Raw genomic sequence first — 18,621 nt, 5'->3', positions numbered from 1 at the left:
ACATAGGCACAGAGTAAACCCTCGGTATTTATTTATTTTTGCCCACCCCACCAGGCAACCTTTTTTTTCATCTTTGCTGTAGCTAAATCACAGTGTCCTGTCTGGGCAGAGAAGAAATCACCCTTATGTGTACAGTGGGCACTGTGGACCTTCCTCAGTTTCCCTTGCCCCTGGACCATTTTCCAAGACAAGGGAATCCCAAAGTGTTTGCTTAAAAAGATGTTCTCCAAATAGATGTACTCAGACTCCCACGTGATAAATGCTGTCCAAGGGAACTCAGTCTGGGTTTGCATTGATTTGGTGCACAATTATGTAACTGGTGGTGTGATAAGTGTGGGCACAGTGACACGTCTAATGACTGATCTTTCTTAATCAAAGGACTACTCCAATTGTGCCCTGTACTACAAGGAAAACACCAGTGCAGCAAACCTTTGATTTCGTGGGATTAACAGTGTCACAAAGGTTCGACACATGGATTTTTAAAGGTGTTTGATATTTTGGACATTGCAGGCAACGCCATCTAATATTTGCATTTTGACACTCCAGAAAATACACACGTGATTGACAGTAATAAAATATGTGTATTAAGTAGCTTATGGGAGCAATTCGTTTTAATTGGATATCTGCCTGCAAGGAGGGGAAGCCAAATTTAATTGTTGCAAGCCTGTCAATTATATCACCGTTAATTACCCATCGCCACGCTTTTCTTAATCCACCTCAGACGGTTTCTTATGGCTGTAAAAATATCACGGTTGCGCAACACAAATTAGAGCCAGTAACATTAAAGAGTGAGAGTAACTAAAGTCTTTTTAAATGGAAAATTACTAGTAGACTTAAGAATGACAGGGGATAATTTTTTACGCATTTGTCCTTTAATAAAAGTCCTTCAAAATAAAAGCGCCCACCATGCGCCAAGTTTAAACCACAAGGAAAAAATAAAAATGAGGGGGGAAAGAAAAAAAAAAACACAATGTCTTTGGCTAGTATAAAAAAGTACAATTCTTTGGTACTGTACACCCAGGGTTATCACAACAGTTCAGGCAATGAACTCAACAATCTTGTTATTCAACTTTTTTTTAACATATATGTTGACATATAATTTCCTTCCATCCCCCACTCCACAACCACTGCCTTGTTGTGACTAAATATTTAAAAGAGTTTGTTAAAAAAGCGTGAATGTACAAGTCAAACGGGAAATTTCTTCACAGTGACATCTGAGCTCAGATTCGAGAAACCTCCTGGTGGTTCGCGCCACTGCCTTGAGCCGTCAAATCTCGGCATTAAAAACAAGCGTACCTTTGCTTTGCACTTCAAAATAAGAGTTTCGTATGCAGCTTCCTTTGCCAAAATGAATAAAATAAGTACACATTAGGTTTGCTCTTTTGGCTTTTTACAGTTAATTAAAAAAACTGTATCATTCAGAAGTAACGGTCTTTAAGAAATTTTCATTTTTTTACAATTAAGAACATAAAAAACCCTTTTATTACTTCAACCTTATGTGACGGGTCTCTTCCTGCACACGCACGTACGTACTCTGGACTCTCACAGTGTGACGTATGCCCTGGCGCCCGGTTAGCTAGCTTCTAAGCTAGTTAGCTAGTTGCGGTTTCTAATTGCCAGTTAATACCAGCTAGAACTAGCTAGTAAGTGGCGTTTTCTTCCCTGGTTACTCTCAGCATCGACTATGGACGACGAAACCCACCCCAGAACCCTGTAAGTAGTTTTTCGTGTCCAGCAGTAACGTTGCGTGTCATTAGTTTCGCTATCGTCGGTATTCGGTGGCTAAATTAGCTACCCGTTGTTTTCACAAACAACTGGACGACATAAACATTTAGCGTTTATGATCCACTACTGTCAGGTTAATTGACATAAGAGTTAATTAATAAGTATATGTGAGTTATATATACGTGTTAACAACTGTCTGTTAGATGTTACTAACATCGTTAAAAACAGACTACTGTAAGGAACTTCACTTCAAAAACTCATAATCCCCAATGATACTGTAATACCAGAAACGAAGTACCCGTAGTTCACTTTTTCGAAGTAAATATAGCTGTAGCTTGTTTCCAGGAGTAAGTGGACTTCTTTTTATTTTTCCTCCTCTAGGTATGTGGGAAACCTCTCCAGGGATGTAACAGAAATTCTGATCCTGCAACTCTTCACCCAGATAGGACCATGCAAAAGCTGTAAAATGATCACAGAGGTAAGCAGCGAAGGTTGCTGGGTTATCTTGTTTTCTACGTTGTTGTCGTGTCCTAATGTTAACTCAAAAGTTAACGGCAAAGATAGCCTTCACTGTTGAGAAACCTGAAGACAATAAAAACATTTTCACTGAGTTGTAGTTTTAGTTGAGCCACACTGTTAATCTGTTGTGTCTGATCTTATCCTTACAGCACACGAGCAATGATCCCTATTGCTTTGTGGAGTTCTTTGAACACAGAGATGCTGCTGCAGCCCTTGCAGCCATGAATGGGAGGAAGATATTAGGAAAGGTGGGACATAGCTGCTCTAAAAGATTATATGCAAAGTTATTAAGTTTATTTGTTGTGTTAATGCTTCTCATCCTTGAATATCATACAACATTGTTTTCCTGATTCTTCTTCACAGTTTTAAGTGCTCTCTGTGAATTCTGTTTTCAGGAGGTTAAAGTAAACTGGGCCACTACTCCAAGTAGCCAGAAGAAAGACACATCCAGTGAGTGATCACCTATTGATTCCCCTACACCACCACGCACACAAACGCACGTACACTCTGCTAGAATCAGAGTCTACTGGGGATTGGCAAATAGTTTGTTTACTATGTCCGTGTTTTCTTTTGTACTAGATCACTTCCATGTTTTTGTGGGTGATTTGAATCCAGAGATTACTACTGAGGATGTCAGGATTGCGTTTGCACCATTTGGGAAAATATCGTAAGTTTTTACGTGTGTGTGTGAGTGGGAGAGTGTTTGTGTGTGTATTTTTTTCTACTTGTCTTATGTGTAATAGAATATGTTTCAGTGCAACCACTGATATTTTTTTTTCTTCCTCCCAGTCGGTTGAGAAACAGGTTTTATAGGTTGTAAAGGTGAAACAGAAAGTTGCATTACACATTGAGGCCTGCATTTCTGACACAATCTTTTTGGATGAAAGACAATTATGTTTTTTTGTCAAGGACTGCAAATTGGCGCTTTGTGCACACCTTTTGGAGAGAAAAACGAACCAGACAACATAATGAATGTGTAACAGGAAAGGATTAACACTAGAATAGAATAGAATAGCATAGAATAGCCCTTTATTGTCACAAAGAGTATTGCTTACATTGAGTAGAAAAGGCCCCACATCGATGCATGTAAACATACTTAAACATGGAGTAACTTATACCTTTAAAATCATGTCGTTGTTGTTTTTAGATATAGAGTGGCGACACATTTGCATTGACAGTGTGGTCGGTCTATTATGTCTTTATTTTTATGACTGAACTGTCAGTTTTATATGCATATGTAGGGTGTGGTAAGTAAACTGTACAGTATGTTAGCAAAATGTAAGCTGTGTATATGTACCTGAACAGCTTTTAGTTTTGAGTCTCAGTGAAGTAATAGCACTTTGGTTATTTTACAGAAATGCTCATAGGATTGGACAGGAGCTTGAAGGCTAACAGCAAGGAACTGTTCACTCTGGAGACTCAGATGTAGTTTTTTTCTCTATTTATTCCATTCTTTCCATATGTCTTTATTTGTAGATGCCATGTATTAACATGACCTAGCTTAGATTAACAAATTCCAGTACAAAATGTCTTCCTCTAAATCTGTGTTTTGTCTTATTTTTGATTTGCATAGTGTTGTTTGTAGTGCCATGATCCTCTTCCAAAAATTCTGAAAATGTCAATTTCTCAAAATTTGCAGCTCCCCAAACTCCATACTCCATATTGGTGGTAAAGAATTGACCAGGAAAAATAAAGAAATCTGTTAACAGGCCATGTATGCCGTTTAATTCCTTTTTTCTCTTTTTGATATTTTCTATTTATCTCTGTCTGTAGTAAGAGTACAAACAGCAGCTTATGAGAATGCATGGTAATCCATAGCCATTTGCTTTGTGATTTTTTTAAATCTGTAGCCTACTGTTGTGAGGACTGAGCAAACAGTGGTGCTCTAGTGGTAAAGATCCATTAATACATCAGAAATGATTTAATGACAGTACTGTAGGCTGCATGTATTTGTACTTGTTTTGCAAGTGTTGCTTTGAAGTTATATTACGAGTCAGTACAAGGTCATGATAGCTAATTTAGCTTAATGTAGGGCAGAGTAGAGGATTCACAGTTCATTGTGTTTTGCGTGGTTCCTTTTTTTGTTTTAGTGTAGAAGATTTAAACTTCAAAGTGCGCTGAAGTTGTTCTCATTTCTCCTTCCAGGGATGCCCGAGTTGTGAAGGACATGACGACAGGCAAATCAAAGGGGTATGGATTTGTGTCCTTCTACAACAAACTGGTAAGGCTCCAGTGCGAGAACACAGACTGAAGGTTATTTCTATTTTCTGTTTCTTATCCTACTTGAATACATTCAAAACTCAATTATTAATAGTTAGTCTTATCACAACTACAAGCATCTAGCATTACTAGTTTCCTATTTTAATCACCAGTTTCAGTTACTATTTTAAAATTAAAAAGAGTCATGCATGGCCACAAATGAGTTTTATAAATCTATCAAATCCATGAGTAATCGTTTGGCTTGGGTTTGCAGGATGCAGAGAATGCCATTATTAACATGTCGGGACAGTGGCTCGGAGGGCGCCAAATCAGGACTAACTGGGCTACGCGTAAACCTCCAGCTCCTAAGAGCACTCAGGACAGTGAGTATTGTCACACATCCAGTTTCAGCAGGTGCTATGATTACAAACTAACTGGCCACTTCAATAGGTATACCTTGCTAGTATTGGACCCCCTTTTCCCCTCTGCCCGAGCATCAACTAAGTGCCTGAAGGATTTTAGTCCATACTGATGTGATAGCATCACATGTTTGCTGCAGATTTGTTAGCTTGAATCCATGATGTGAATCTCCCGTTCTACCACATAAGATATGATAAGCTTTGTTGTTCTAATGCAGGAGGGTTCCATACAGAAGAGGATTATGGCCACTGGGGAAAAAAAAAAAGAAGTGAGCACGTCTTTTTTCTGCCTTCTTTTCCAGAATTCTGAGAAAAAAGTCAGAATTCGGAAAAAAAAAGAAGACGTGCCCACTTCTTTTTGGCCCCAATCCTCTTCCGTAGATTCATGCATTCATGTTTTTCACACCAAATTCTGACCGTACCGTCTGAATGCTGCTGCAGATATTGAGATTAATCAGATCGGGAAACGGTCCAATCTTCTGTTTTCTGGTTTTTGGTGTATTGTAGCTGTGTGAATTGTAGCTGACAGGAATGTCATCCGATGCTGATGTAGCCCATCTAGTTGAAGGTGGTGCGTTCACAGACGCTCTTCTGCCAACCTTTATTACAATGAGTAGTTAAATGAGTTACTGTTGCACTTTTGCTCAGACAAATGACACTCATTGGATATTTTAGGGTTTTTTTAGACTTATCTCTGTAAACACTCGAGATGGCTTTGGGAAAATTCCAGTAGATGGAAACTCAGACCAGCTTGTCTGGGACAAACAAACATGCCATGTTCAAAGTCACATAAATATATTTTATTCCCCATTCTGATGCTTGGTTTACTCAAATGCATTGAGTAGCTACCATGTGATTGACTGATTAGATATTTGCATTATCAAGCAGTTGAACAGGTGTACCTAATAAAGCAGCCAAAGAGTCTGTTATCAACGCATTTTGATATTGTATTTAAATATAGAAGAAACTCTCTTAAGAATAAATTCTCTTAATTTCCTTCACTTTTATCTTCACTTTCACCTTTTCATGAGTCACATTTGGGTGTAGTTTGATTTTTTTTAAAAATAGCAGCGCTTTTATGGGCATAAATTGCAGATTTGATTTGGATTTTATTATCAGCATGAACTAAATGTGTAAATTATAATCATCTATTTAAAAATAATCTGTTTTTATTTCAGATGGTTCAAAGCAGCTGAGGTTTGATGACGTAGTGAATCAATCCAGTCCACAGAACTGCACTGTGTACTGTGGAGGGATCCAATCAGGGCTATCAGGCAAGTGTCACATTCTATAGATGCCATTGTTGCACCCTCTAGTCACTTTGTAATAATAACTTTTTAAGTTGCCTCCAATGAACTAACCTTGTAAACCCTTTTTTGAACTCTTGTTTATCTTATCCAGAACATCTAATGCGACAGACCTTCTCACCATTCGGTCAGATAATGGAAGTCCGGGTTTTCCCAGAGAAAGGATATTCTTTCATCAGGTAATACTTGATTCTGTTGCAGCATTTGGCCTCTAGGTGTCAATACAAGCACACTGCATGAGTCAGAGACCATTTATACCTTATTCAATGTCAGCGATAGTTGCTGTTATGTTTATTCAGCGTTCCTGCTTGTAGAACTCTGGATAAGAGAGAAAAATATCTCCACGTTGTTGTCCCTATGCAGTTTTCCAAAGCATTTCTAAAGTTTTTTAGTTTCGATGTGCATGTGATGTTATTAAAGGAAGTTATTTAACATGCTGGTAAACATGTCCCTGTCTTAATGTTAAGTATAGGGCTTAAATTATTTATTTTCATTTTAAACTCCATCCAAGCTTAGCAGGAAACTTGGTTCTTTTTGTAATATGATATCAAATATGGTCTCAGCAGTATGAAAGTGAACTCCCCCTGTGATTTGTCTGGTAGAAAATCTGACTTTCAATCTACTCTTTTGCTTTGAAGGTTTTCCTCCCATGACAGTGCTGCCCATGCCATTGTTTCAGTAAATGGCACAGTCATTGAAGGACACGTAGTGAAGTGCTTCTGGGGCAAAGAATCACCCGACATGGCAAAAAGTCCACAGCAGGTAGAGAGAACGTGTGACATAAGTGGTGTTAAAATGTGCGTTTTATATGTCACAATTGGTAGGAATGACTACACACTAGTCACACTAGAATCAGAATGTAGTTTATTGATGTCTTAACTTCCAAACCACAAAAACACCCTGAAACTCGTGACTTTGTCCACTCTTAAAATAATCTTGCTTTTAAGCCAGAATATAGAAAAAATGACACAAAAAAAGGAAGAGGAAATTTACTCATCAAAAAGGTTTCTAGTGTCGTATTTTTGTTGTGTTATTTTTGCTGTTGAATAAACGGGTAAGAGATTGTATATTTACTCACATTTCTGTCATCTGATGTCCTTCAGGTTGATTACAGTCAGTGGGGACAGTGGAACCAGGTCTACGGGAATCCGCAGCAGCAGCAGCAGCAGCAGCAGCAGTATGGGCAGTATGTGACCAATGGGTGGCAAATGCCCTCTTACAACATGTATGGCCAGACATGGAACCAGCAAAGTTTTGGAGTAGAGTGAGTTTGACTTTTGATATTTTGTATAACTACACTGTTTCACTTAAACACCACTTATTATATTTTAATAAAGAGAAGAACTGTCTCTTTGATTTGTTTTACAGCACACTTGATATTTTTGTCCATATTTGCACTAACTCGGTAACTGATATCATTTCAGGCAGTCCCAGTCAACAGCCTGGATGGGAGGCTTTGGATCTCCATCAGCCCAGGCCGCAGCCCCGCCTGGTACAGTCATGTCCAGCCTGGCCAACTTCGGCATGGCTGGCTACCAAACGCAGTAAGAAGGCCCTAACCTCAATGTAATACCAAGGCGACACAGCATTCTTACATTTGGACAGCTGCTGTGGTAAAAGAAGGGCGGGGCCATATTCACAAAGCCTTTCTAGCTAATAGTTGCTCCTACACAATTACAGTATACAACAGAAGGGAGCACACCCCTGTGCAATATTACATAAAGGTCAGGTGATCAGAGCTGTACTGTCCAACAGTAATTGTGTTACTTCTGAGTACAGCAGTATGGTATTTGCTCTCATGCAAAGTTAAAAATGAATGGTAGATATTTCCTTTATAATAAATGTGTTTATATAATATTTGCTTTTCTTCATCAGAGGAAATACCCTATACGCAATAATGCTGTTAGTGATACAGTTTTGAATCTTTTGAAATCTAGGTAATATTGTACAGGTGTGTATTCGCTTTTGGTGTAGAGTGTATGATTTTAATCACAGTCAATTAAACTCAAAACACTTAAAAAAAAAAAAAAAGTTTGTTCCATTATTATTCCTAATTCTGTTTTAAAAGAGGGGGGAAAAGTGCTCTTGGGCTTCTCAAGTAAAGCCAAACCAACTGTTTTTGTCTGAGTACGTGTTTAAGGACACACCGTCCTTATGAGTGCTAGACCATGTGAAACATCGAGGATTCATGCCTACAGGGTAGAGATCTTGGCACAGAGACAGAACTTACAATGCCTTTCCTTTCATCACACATTTAACAGGTTGACCAGTGGGCCAACCCATTAACCTCCTAGGACCTGGCGTCCACATATGTGGACATCACATTTTGGGTTATTTAGACCAAAATACTGAATTTTGCTCTACAAGGGCCTGATATCCACTTACAAGGACATTATACTGCTACTGTTCTATCAAAATTTTAAACGAATATCCTCATATTTGGCTCTTATTTTTCTTAAAAACAAAAATAAGGTTAAAAAAAATCTGGTAATTCTTTGTTTTTACATTCATCGGGCCCCAATATGTCCAAATATCAAAGAGAAATCAAAATGCATGCCGTGGAAGAGTTCGGGTCTTAGGAGGTTAAAACATCAATTTAGTACAAATTCTTTCATATTTTACAAAACAAAAGGGCCTTAGAGAAAATGTACGTGTAACATAGCGCACACTTTTTAAATGCCACTATTATAATTTTTTTTTTAATCCATCAGCTCATGAGGATTAAAAACCGTGAAAACCTCAAACATACCAACATTAATATTTAAAAACCAAACTATGGCAATATTTTTTTTTTAAGTTGAAAGTTTATTTTCTGGTCATGCTTGTCATTTTAGGGCGTAAAACAAGCCTTCATGCGAGTTCATGATAGATTGAGCAGGTAAATCCTCCATGGATTTGTGCTACACTCCACTGAGCCGCAAGAATGACCCACTCAACATTGGTCTGGATCTTCAGGGAATAAAATATCCAGACTTTTAGTCCTGTTTTAATATTTTAAGTCAAAAATGCTTTGTGAATAGAGGCCCTGGAATGGTAGTTTACCTTTCCATTATATGTGAAGAAACTCTCTGTACAACAACTGTGGCTTTAAAGGAGATTCGGGTGGGAAATGGGATTGTGTACCAAGAAGATTTCACCTACACAGGTCTAAAAGCAAAAAATTATTAGAATTTTCATGTTTTTTGTTGTTGTCGTTTTTGTTTTTTAAATCCGATTCCCAGACTTCAGTGAATTTTAGTTTACTCCGTACTGCAGCCAAGATGGACTAATTCATAATGTCTCAAAGGAACGGCTGCAGCACCCAGTCTCTGTATATAGAAAGTATTGTAAAAACTGCTTAACCCCCCCAAACTTTGTAAAGGTAACAAACCCTGCTGTGCTGATTCTGGGGCTGGTTTCCTAGAGGAATGCTGACTCTTAAACGTTTTTGTCCGATTCTTCCTCTGTGTTAATGCCATCATTTAAAACCACTTCTTTCCAGTGGCTTTGAATTTTCTGCATAGAGTTGTAGAGTGAATTTTGTACTATAACCAGCCCTAGTTTTATTGCATAATTCAAATATTATGGTTTAATTACCCACTAGCATAAAGAAAAGCTCAAATGTTTTAGGGTCACAAAGAATTATTTTACTTTTATTCTGAAAGCGGAGGGTCTCCTAAGTGCACGTATTACTGTTTTGTTAATGTGGCAGAAACTTCCCCTTACGCATTCTGAGTTTTCGGTTTAAAGAATATTGACACGTCTCGGGTAAATCATAAAACCCGCTGAAAAATTACGACAGAAGGATTTTTCTCAAACATCCTGCAATTTTGGATTTTATTTGTGTTTGTGCCATTTGTATAGAATATCATACTCCCTGTTTGCTACCTGCTCGTTCTGTAGTGCTAGCCAACAAACCTGATACAGATTTTGTTTGTTTTCATTTGCGCTGGGGTTTTCATTGAATTAAACAGGGTCTTGTTTGTCTAGAGTGTAAATACAAACCTTGATCACAAATCCTCAAAACTTAAACTGATGTAGATACTGTAGGTAGAATGTTACAAAGTTAATCTCCATCATTAAATTTAAGCAATATAGTTTGTGAATGAGCCTTAATTGATTTGTTGGTAAATTCTGAATTTGTTATTTAAAGATGCTCCATTTTAAATCTAAATTATCTTCCTTTTAATTTTTCCTCATTTTAAGTTTTGTGCCATTTTCAGGATGTAGCAGGAAGCAGGTGATGTATCAACTTGAACTGCACGCTAATGACATGTAATATATTTGTTGCTTAAACTATTGAATGTAATGACGATTTGCTTTTTTTTGACCATTATACACATAAATTGAACAACAGAAGTGATGTTTATATAATAATAAAGGATTGAATCGATTTCACATTTAATGGAAAAACTCAACAAAGTCACGTCAAATAAAGAAACCTTTGAACCTTTGAGTGTTCGGTACATTTATTGAGGACTAATAAATGCTGCTGCAGGAAACCATATATTCACTGCCTACCAGACACAATAAATGACAATTATTAAACTTTAGATTAATATAGAAGACAACACGTTTCACACATTTGCTCAAAATCTTTCTGCCCTTTTTAGTGTTTACTGTACTTGGATAATAGACATATTTTTCCATTTTTAACAGGAATAGGTTTGGTATCTGCCAGCATTCACTTTTGACTGCTAGTGTCCTATCAGCAGATAATGATGACATTAGCTATTGTTTGATGTCTCAGTTATGTGTTATGGTTTTTATAATACTTAACACATGTGTTAAACCTCTCGTAAAACAAGAAAATACAAACCTATCAAAACTTGTTTAGAACCAAAAATCATTGAATTCACATTTTTATACCCAAATTTGAACCAACACGCTGGACTAATCAGAAAAAATCAAACATAACATTGAACCACTAAATTAACTAATTTTGCAACTTAATCAAAAACAATGTGTTTTACTACTTTTCTTGTAAAATGGTACATTCATGGAAAATTCACGGACAATAATAATTATATTTTAATATTATTTTGGTGAGTTAACCATCACAAAAACGTAAACATCGTTTTGTTATTACCTGCCCTGGTATTTTAAGACAGCTGTGGTATAAAGCTTACATTTAGTGGTGGTCTAATAAATTTGTTAAACACTGTGTATTAAGTTTTATTCATTTTGTATGTTTAAATTGATCTTCCTTTAAAGATGGTGTGAGAGCTGAAAGATTTACTGAAACAAAACTTGAGAAAAGAATTGTTGCAAGATTTCAAACACTGGTATCATTTCATAGTGAGTGCATCCCAATGTGATGAGTATGATTATTACACCTTGGAATGGTGTTGAAAAATTGAGCCATTTCGCTAAACCATATAAACTATCAAATTGGCCAATAGATATTGAGCAAATGTAAGCGAATGTGAACATTCATCAATAGATTAAAGCAAAGTATTCACTTGGAATTTAGTTGATATATGTATTGCCCAGAATTGGATTATATTACACAACTTCTCTATTTAAGTACCGTATATTATATTACACAGCACTAATGCATAACATAACATAACATAACATAACATTTTATATATATATATACTTAAACTGTGCAGTCAGCTAGTAGACAAAATATTATTTATACAATTTACATATCTGCATGATTTCTGTTCTTTCAATATTGAAATGTCGTATTGTCAGTACTTTATTTAACATGTATATTAGGAAGTTTTTATCCAGTTGTTTTCCTCAGAGGTTAATTACATACATCACTTGCTGGTGGAGCTGTGTACTGCTTGCCTTCGGGATGACATCTCTGGCGTCTGTTGTGCTGTCCTCACTGACCAAAGTCATGACTATCTGAGACAGTTTCATCTTTCTGGATAAGGGCAATTTAAAATTAATTGTTGTGTGTTTGTAAGACTGCAACCAAGAAAGTCTACTCTCATTTTCTAGATACTACAACACACTTGGTAGCTTGAATGTACTCTTCTGGAGCTGTTTAAGATTTCTAACATGTAATCTTGCTGTTTACAAGTGATGTTTGCTCACATCGTTACTGGTCACGGTTTCTTTGCTGTTGCAGCGTCTTTAGCTTTCCCTTGTAATCCCAGTTTCTCCATAATCAGCTCAGTCTGGGACGCAATGCCTGCCACGGAGCTTTCAAGGTGAAGAACCTGTTTGGCCAGACTTTTGTGGCAATAGAAAGGTAATTGAGTTAAATGTATTACTCTGGTTAGGAGAATGAGATAAGTGCATTCGCAGGTTAAGTTTAAAATTTGTCCCACCTCAAGAAATGTTCCCGCTCCACAAAGGTTTGACTGGAATTGCTCTTGTGCTCGTTGGATTTGACAGGCGGCTTCTCGTGTAATTCCATCTGATAGTTCATTCCGAGATTGTTGATTTCGGCACTGAGAGCCTCCTGACAAAAACGCACAAGCACAAGAAACATTTATTTTGTTAATTGGCAATCAAAATAAGAAATGATCAGAAAATTTTTATAAATATGAACATAGTCATATTTATTTTTTAATGTGCACAAACCCTCTTTTGCTCCAGCTCAGCTTTCATCCACCTCTGTTCGTCTTTATCTAGAATTTTGTTCCCGTCACGGTCAAACTTGGAGAAGGCTGCGTTTATTTCTTGATCGCCATGTCCCATCCTTCAAAATCATCACAGAAGTGAGGCTCAGGTTTAACAGTAAAATAATCAAGTGTTCCTTTTTGATATTTTGTCACTTACTCTTTAAGAGTTTCTCTGAAGTCCTGAAATTCAAGATCTCCAGATCCAGAGTGTAGAACCTTCTGAACATCTGATATTTTCTCTTTTTTAAGCTTCAGCTTCATAAATGTCTTCATGTAGCTCTGATTTACAAGAAAAGTCTGGTAAAACATCATCCATAAATATGGCTAGTTTTATGCCAATTTCCTTGAATTAGCTTTTACCTGTTTAAAAATGTCAGTAATTTGTAGTTCATCTTTTTCAGAGAGCTCCTGCTTCACCTCTGCATATGTATCATTTATGATGGCCAGGAACATGTTCTGAGGGAAAAATACACAAGATAATGTGACTTCTCGGATCAGATGCTTTTATTATCAGTTATCTCGTGCATGACTTACCAGCAGAACAAAGAAAACAAAAAACACATAAGTGACAAAGTAGATCGGCCCAAGGACTCTGTTAGCGCTGTCGATGGCATCAAAATCAAAGTCTCCAAGAATAATTCGGAACTGTGTGAAGCTGTGGGGTGGACAAAAATTGTAAAGAACTACTAATTAACTGATGCTCGTTACAATTAAAACCCTTCATCCTGCCATTGTTTTCAACACGACTTACATGCACTTTACAAAGGTGCTGAATGTTTGAACCTGCATTCCAAAGAGCAAATATCCGAGTTGAGCATAAGCAAAGAACACGATGAAGAACATGATGGCGAATCCGAAGATGTCTTTGGCACATCGGCCCAGCGTGGAGGACAGCTGATTCATGGTCTTACTGAAACTGATGTACTTAAAAATCTACAAGGACGAGAAGAAAGCACACATTCTCTGGAGAGACAACAAAGCAAAATCGCACAAGCAATATGTTGGACTGAAAGGTGTCAGTTCTTTACCTTGATCCATGCGAAAAACAGGTTAACCGCATTCATGTTGTTATACTGGGTTTGCCAGAATGCCAGAAATTCAAAATCTGAATAGATGTTAGGATTTTTCAGCAGATTCCCAAGCAAGCTGTCCACTTTGATGGTCCGAAATACATTGAATATGATGGCAACAATGGCAAGCTGTAAGAAGGTTGTTAGTCTTTAGAAGGCCCTGAAAAATCTGATAAAATGACATGTTTGAACCATCTTTTCTTACCAATATGACAACAATGTCTAGTATGTTCCAGATGCTATTGAAATAGGAGAACTTGTGTATTTTCAGCTCAAGAATCTCCTCCACAATGTAGTAGAGGATGAATACACAGAAGAGCAACTCGCAGCCTAGGATGAAGTAGTCCCAGGTCGTTATGTAGCGAATCAGTTTGACTGTTCGGATCTGGTAGGAAGGGATTGCTCCACCGGTCGCTGGGAATTCAACCACCAACCTGAAGAAGCAGATGACACTTTGGTCAACCAATGGATGGGTATCAGCAGGTGGGTAAAGGTGCAATGGGCAGTAATGCTCCTTACGTGATGACGCAGAACAAGTTGATGTTCGCGTTGTAAGTGGAGAAGTCGATGAAGACTGCTCTGGTTCCTCTGTCCAGCCAAAGGTTGTTCTGTAGCTCTGTCAGTATGTTGGTGCTCTCCTCTTGTGTGCGACTCAGGTCTTGATAGTATCCTGCTCCACTGTAGGTGGCCACCAAGCCCCAGTAAGAGGAACCCTTTATCTCTTTCTCTGTGTGGTAGGTCCAGCTGCAGTGGAAAAACACAAATACTTAGAACACTAAATTGTGCTTCTGCACTTCTTTGTATGTCAGTAAGAAAACAGTGAGTGAATTACGCAGAGCCGTTGATGAGGCCGAAGCTCTGCTCGTCTTCCTTCTGGTTAGTGTAAACAGCGAAACAGCCTTTGATCCCATTTTCGAAGTCACTGTAGACAGTGCAGGAGTTGTTCTTGATCTTGATCTGCCTCATCCTGGGGACACCCAGCAGCATGTTCTCGTAGTAGATGAAAGACGTGTTTCCGCTTTCCAAGGGCTGGTTATTGTACCACGTTGTCCAGTAGAGTCCGTTCAACAGTGGGCCCTGGGCGAACTTTTCATAAAAAGAAAGAGTTTGATTTGTACCTTTCTTTGTGTTCTTAGTGAATTTTACCCCTCAGCCTGAAAGGTTTGGGGTATTGCTGTCACCCTGCAGGCAACGGGGGAAATAGACCGGTAGGCAAGCGTCAGGTGGTGTGGACACCCAACTTTGTAAACCCAATAACTCAAAAATGAGCCGACGTAGGATTTTCAAATTGATACCATCGACTAAAAAAAACACATCTACAAAAAATCAAGACAAGAGTTTGGATATGATGTGATAGATGTTGCGTAGATTTACATTTTTGAGTTTTATTATTTGTTACCATTTACAAGTAAGGAGAGCAGATGTGTTTAAGTTTGAAACTTACCAGGCAGGATCACTGGAAACCAAGCTTCTTATTTTTAGGCCTAGTAAAACAACTACTCATTTCTTTATGGGGTTGGAAGGACATATTTTTATATTCCTGCATGTACTAATAAACATATCAGTAACAATTAACAGTATTGGTAAAATCTTAAGCATGTGGAAAAAGATATGAAAGAAGCAGTAACACAAACATCACTGTTTGGTCATTTTAAGTGATGTGGTAATGCAGGGAAGAACATATTGTACTTAAGGAATAATCAGTTTTTATAATTGTTTTTAAGATGTTTCCATTTGAGTTCAGGCACTAATATACATGTTCGGTTAAATGAATCATATAGTTCCTTAAAATTTTGAGAACATCTCAGCTTTGAAGGAAATGAAAAAAAAAAATGTTGATGAAAAGAAAGAAACATTTAGTAGCAGAAAAATCACTGCCATGGGAAAAATGAGGAAAACTTACGGTCCAGAAGTCAGCCATGGAGCCAATAGACTGAAACGTAACCCCACTGCTACTGGGTGTATTCACAAACAGGTTCGTCATGGCGTTAGTGTAATAGTAGGCGCTTGAGCTGGTCATCCCATATGTCACTGAAAGACAACGTAATCACATCGTTAATGCCCGGTCATTGGTTCCTATCTGGCTTTGGTCAGGCTCAGCTCTGAACGTTGCTCCATTCAGTTTTCTGAGATAAGACTCGAATGCTGACACGCAAACCTGCATTGAAGACTTGTTGTTTGGCTTCTTTTTTTTTTTTGCTTTGTTTTTACATCGCTTTAGCTATCAAACAGATCCAGATGAGAGGCCGTAATTTGTTTGAAGAGGGAGCACGCTGTCCTGACGCAAATGGCCTCATCAAACAGTGTAAATCTAACCCAGACAAAGGATGACGCTAAAAGCTCTTATCGCTAAAAGGCACATCCCTTTCAATCCTAGCTGGACAATGGCTTTTGGGAAAGAAAAATGGGAAGGCTATTTTGTAGAAGCCATTAAAGCAACGGGGATACTTTTAATGTTAAATCAACAGTCCAGAGTGCCCTAACAGCCTGTCAAACAGTGAGCACTTTAAAGTGATCAGTAATGCAAATACAGTGTTTGAAAGTAGACTTAGATGTGTTTGGATGTGTATCCCATATTTCAATGACAACATTATGCAAATTAAATACAGGATATTTTTTGGTAAGTAAAAATGTGTCTGAATAACTTCTTTTTGTAAATGTAGGAAAACATTTTTCATATCATAAGATTAAGCGTGGACAGGAAGTTATTGACCAGAGTGTTGAACATTAAGCATTCATTAAGCATATTGAACATTCAGTCAAAACTTTTGAGATCAGTGACGAGCAGAAATGTTGATGTGGAGTACTCACGGAGGCATATGTCCACCAGGAAAAAGACATAGACCAACAGCTCCCGCAGCGTGGTTCGGATGAACTGCTCTCTGTTGTCAGAGGTGTTTTCGGTCAGCGTTGTCCCCCACAGTGCTACGGAAAATAGAAGTTTAAATCATCAATATGTAATTACATGACACAAGCTTTTTTTGTTTTTTTGCTGGTCTGTCAAGCAGAAGTGTACCAGGCTTCGACTGGTTTTACTCGTACTTGTTACACTGCTCATACAGCTGAGATTCGAAGAAGAAATGTCAACATGAGGTAGATTCAAATGTGTTCTTGCCTTTGATAAAACAGCAGCAGCCTCTTCGTTTCTTCAGACTTTGGTCTTTGGTTGGTGGGTCCTCTGGGAGCGCTATCGGGGTATCCAGGTTGTACAGGCTATTCATGTTCCCCTCGAAGTGGGGTTTGGGGTTGAAGACAGTGGTGACCCGGGGGAAGGGTGGAGGGGAGCTACAGTAGCCCTGGTTCACCCAGCCCCCATTACCTACTTTGTCCAACTCAAAGTCCACTTGCCCAGTCAGGTGGCTCTCAGCCCGATTGTTCAGGGTCTTCATGGTGCAAGACGCGTGTGTTTCTCTGTGTGGAACTTCTGGTGTTTCGATTAAAGAGGAAAGTGAAGCTGAGCAGTGTCGGCAGCTTTTGAACACCTGCTGGAGAGGTGGATGACATCAGCTGTGTTGAGGGAGGAGCTGCTGGTCTACTGTTGTAGTCTTGAGATTGAGACCCTTTGAAACACATTGACGTAACAGCACAGTAGGTGTTCTGCTAACACACAGCATTGACATACTGGTTTCTATAGTGTTTGGATATATATATATATAATGCAGAACAATAACTAACATTGTTTGGTTTTCCATTTGATTCAATTAGAAAACAAGAAGCACTCAGAGAGCGCAAACCTCCACCAAGTTAGCTCACTCTCTGGGCACTCCTTACTTTGGGGTGGTGGACGGATGTTTAGTTTGACTATGTAAACATTATGTAGGAGTAGTTAATGGACAACAGGTATTGATTTGTGAATAAGTCAAGATCATTATATAATATTATACCACAGTATATTTCAGATTAACTAGGCAGCTCATTCTCTCTCTAAAGGCAGATATGAAATGGAAAAGTGAGGTCAGAGGTCAAATGTGAGATGATAGTTCAATGCAAACTATAATGTGATATTTAGAATACATATATACTGGTATCATAAATGTTGCCAATACAAACAAAGGCAGTAGAACCTTAGAAACATCCATTCACTTCCGCTTATCCTTTTCAGGGTCGCGAGAGCCTATCCCAGCTGTCATAGGGCGAGAGGCGGGGTACACCCTGGACAGGTCGCCAGTCTGTCGCAAGGCTAACACACAGGGACAAACAACCATTCGCACTCACATTCATACCTAGTGACAATTTGGGTTATCCAATTAACCTATCCCCACAAGCTGTATGTCTTTGGACAGTGGGAGGAAGCCGGAGTACCCGGAGGGAACCCACGCAAACACGGGGAGAACATGCAAACTCCACACAGAAAGACCCCAGCCTGATGTTGGAATTGAACTCAGGACCTTCTCGCTGTGCGGCAACAGTGCTAACCACCGTGCCACCTTAGAAACATTTGAAAGATATTATATGAAACTGTATTTGACCCTAAGGAAGAGGTCAGAGGTCTAATGTTGCGTTATATAGCACAATACAAACAATGGCAATAAGAAACATAGTTTCAACTATCTCTAGCATTATTATGACTTTGATCTATTTCAATTTGTTGACCTTGAACAAGAGGTCAGAGGTCAAATCTGAAATCTTTATACAGTAAATTCTACATGTTGACAGTACACACCATACTTGTAAGAATCCTAGTTTATAAGTTATAAGGCTTTTTGTCCATTTGTGACCAATAAATCATTAAGATGACTTTGAAGCCCTTGGTGGGTGTAAGCTAAATTTTAATGGACTGTTACCATGACCTCACTCTACACCCCCACAAACTTTCATC

General features: G+C 38.3%; 2 protein-coding genes across 2 annotated transcripts; one reads left to right on the top strand and one right to left on the bottom strand.

Moving 5' to 3' along the window:
• Window positions 1–1,485: 1,485 nt before the first annotated feature.
• tial1 (TIA1 cytotoxic granule-associated RNA binding protein-like 1) lies at window positions 1,486–10,592 on the top strand. Its single transcript, XM_085368881.1, has 12 exons — window positions 1,486–1,713; window positions 2,107–2,203; window positions 2,394–2,492; window positions 2,640–2,694; window positions 2,824–2,911; window positions 4,390–4,465; window positions 4,718–4,826; window positions 6,041–6,136; window positions 6,264–6,348; window positions 6,808–6,931; window positions 7,273–7,433; window positions 7,594–10,592. The coding sequence occupies exons 1-12, from the start codon at window positions 1,685–1,687 to the stop codon at window positions 7,715–7,717; spliced, it is 1,143 nt and encodes a 380-aa protein (XP_085225007.1). The 5' UTR covers window positions 1,486–1,684; the 3' UTR covers window positions 7,718–10,592.
• Window positions 10,593–12,210: 1,618 nt separating this feature from the next.
• On the bottom strand, window positions 12,211–17,191 carry pkd2l1 (polycystic kidney disease 2-like 1). Its single transcript, XM_085369871.1, has 14 exons — window positions 16,918–17,191; window positions 16,614–16,727; window positions 15,706–15,833; window positions 14,635–14,888; window positions 14,322–14,546; window positions 14,008–14,236; window positions 13,761–13,931; window positions 13,484–13,665; window positions 13,267–13,387; window positions 13,093–13,188; window positions 12,890–13,011; window positions 12,692–12,809; window positions 12,436–12,569; window positions 12,211–12,337 (listed from the first exon to the last, which is right to left on the bottom strand). Exons 1-14 carry the CDS (start codon window positions 17,189–17,191, stop codon window positions 12,211–12,213), a joined length of 2,295 nt encoding a protein of 764 aa, XP_085225997.1.
• Window positions 17,192–18,621: the final 1,430 nt, after the last annotated feature.

This window comes from Diplotaxodon limnothrissa, linkage group LG13 (assembly GCF_057381915.1).
Source record: "Diplotaxodon limnothrissa isolate DT_005_m linkage group LG13, D_limnothrissa_male_GT1.1, whole genome shotgun sequence".
In the NCBI taxonomy this organism is placed as follows: Eukaryota; Metazoa; Chordata; class Actinopteri; order Cichliformes; family Cichlidae; genus Diplotaxodon; species Diplotaxodon limnothrissa.
This window is presented reverse-complemented; position numbering and strand designations above follow the sequence as displayed.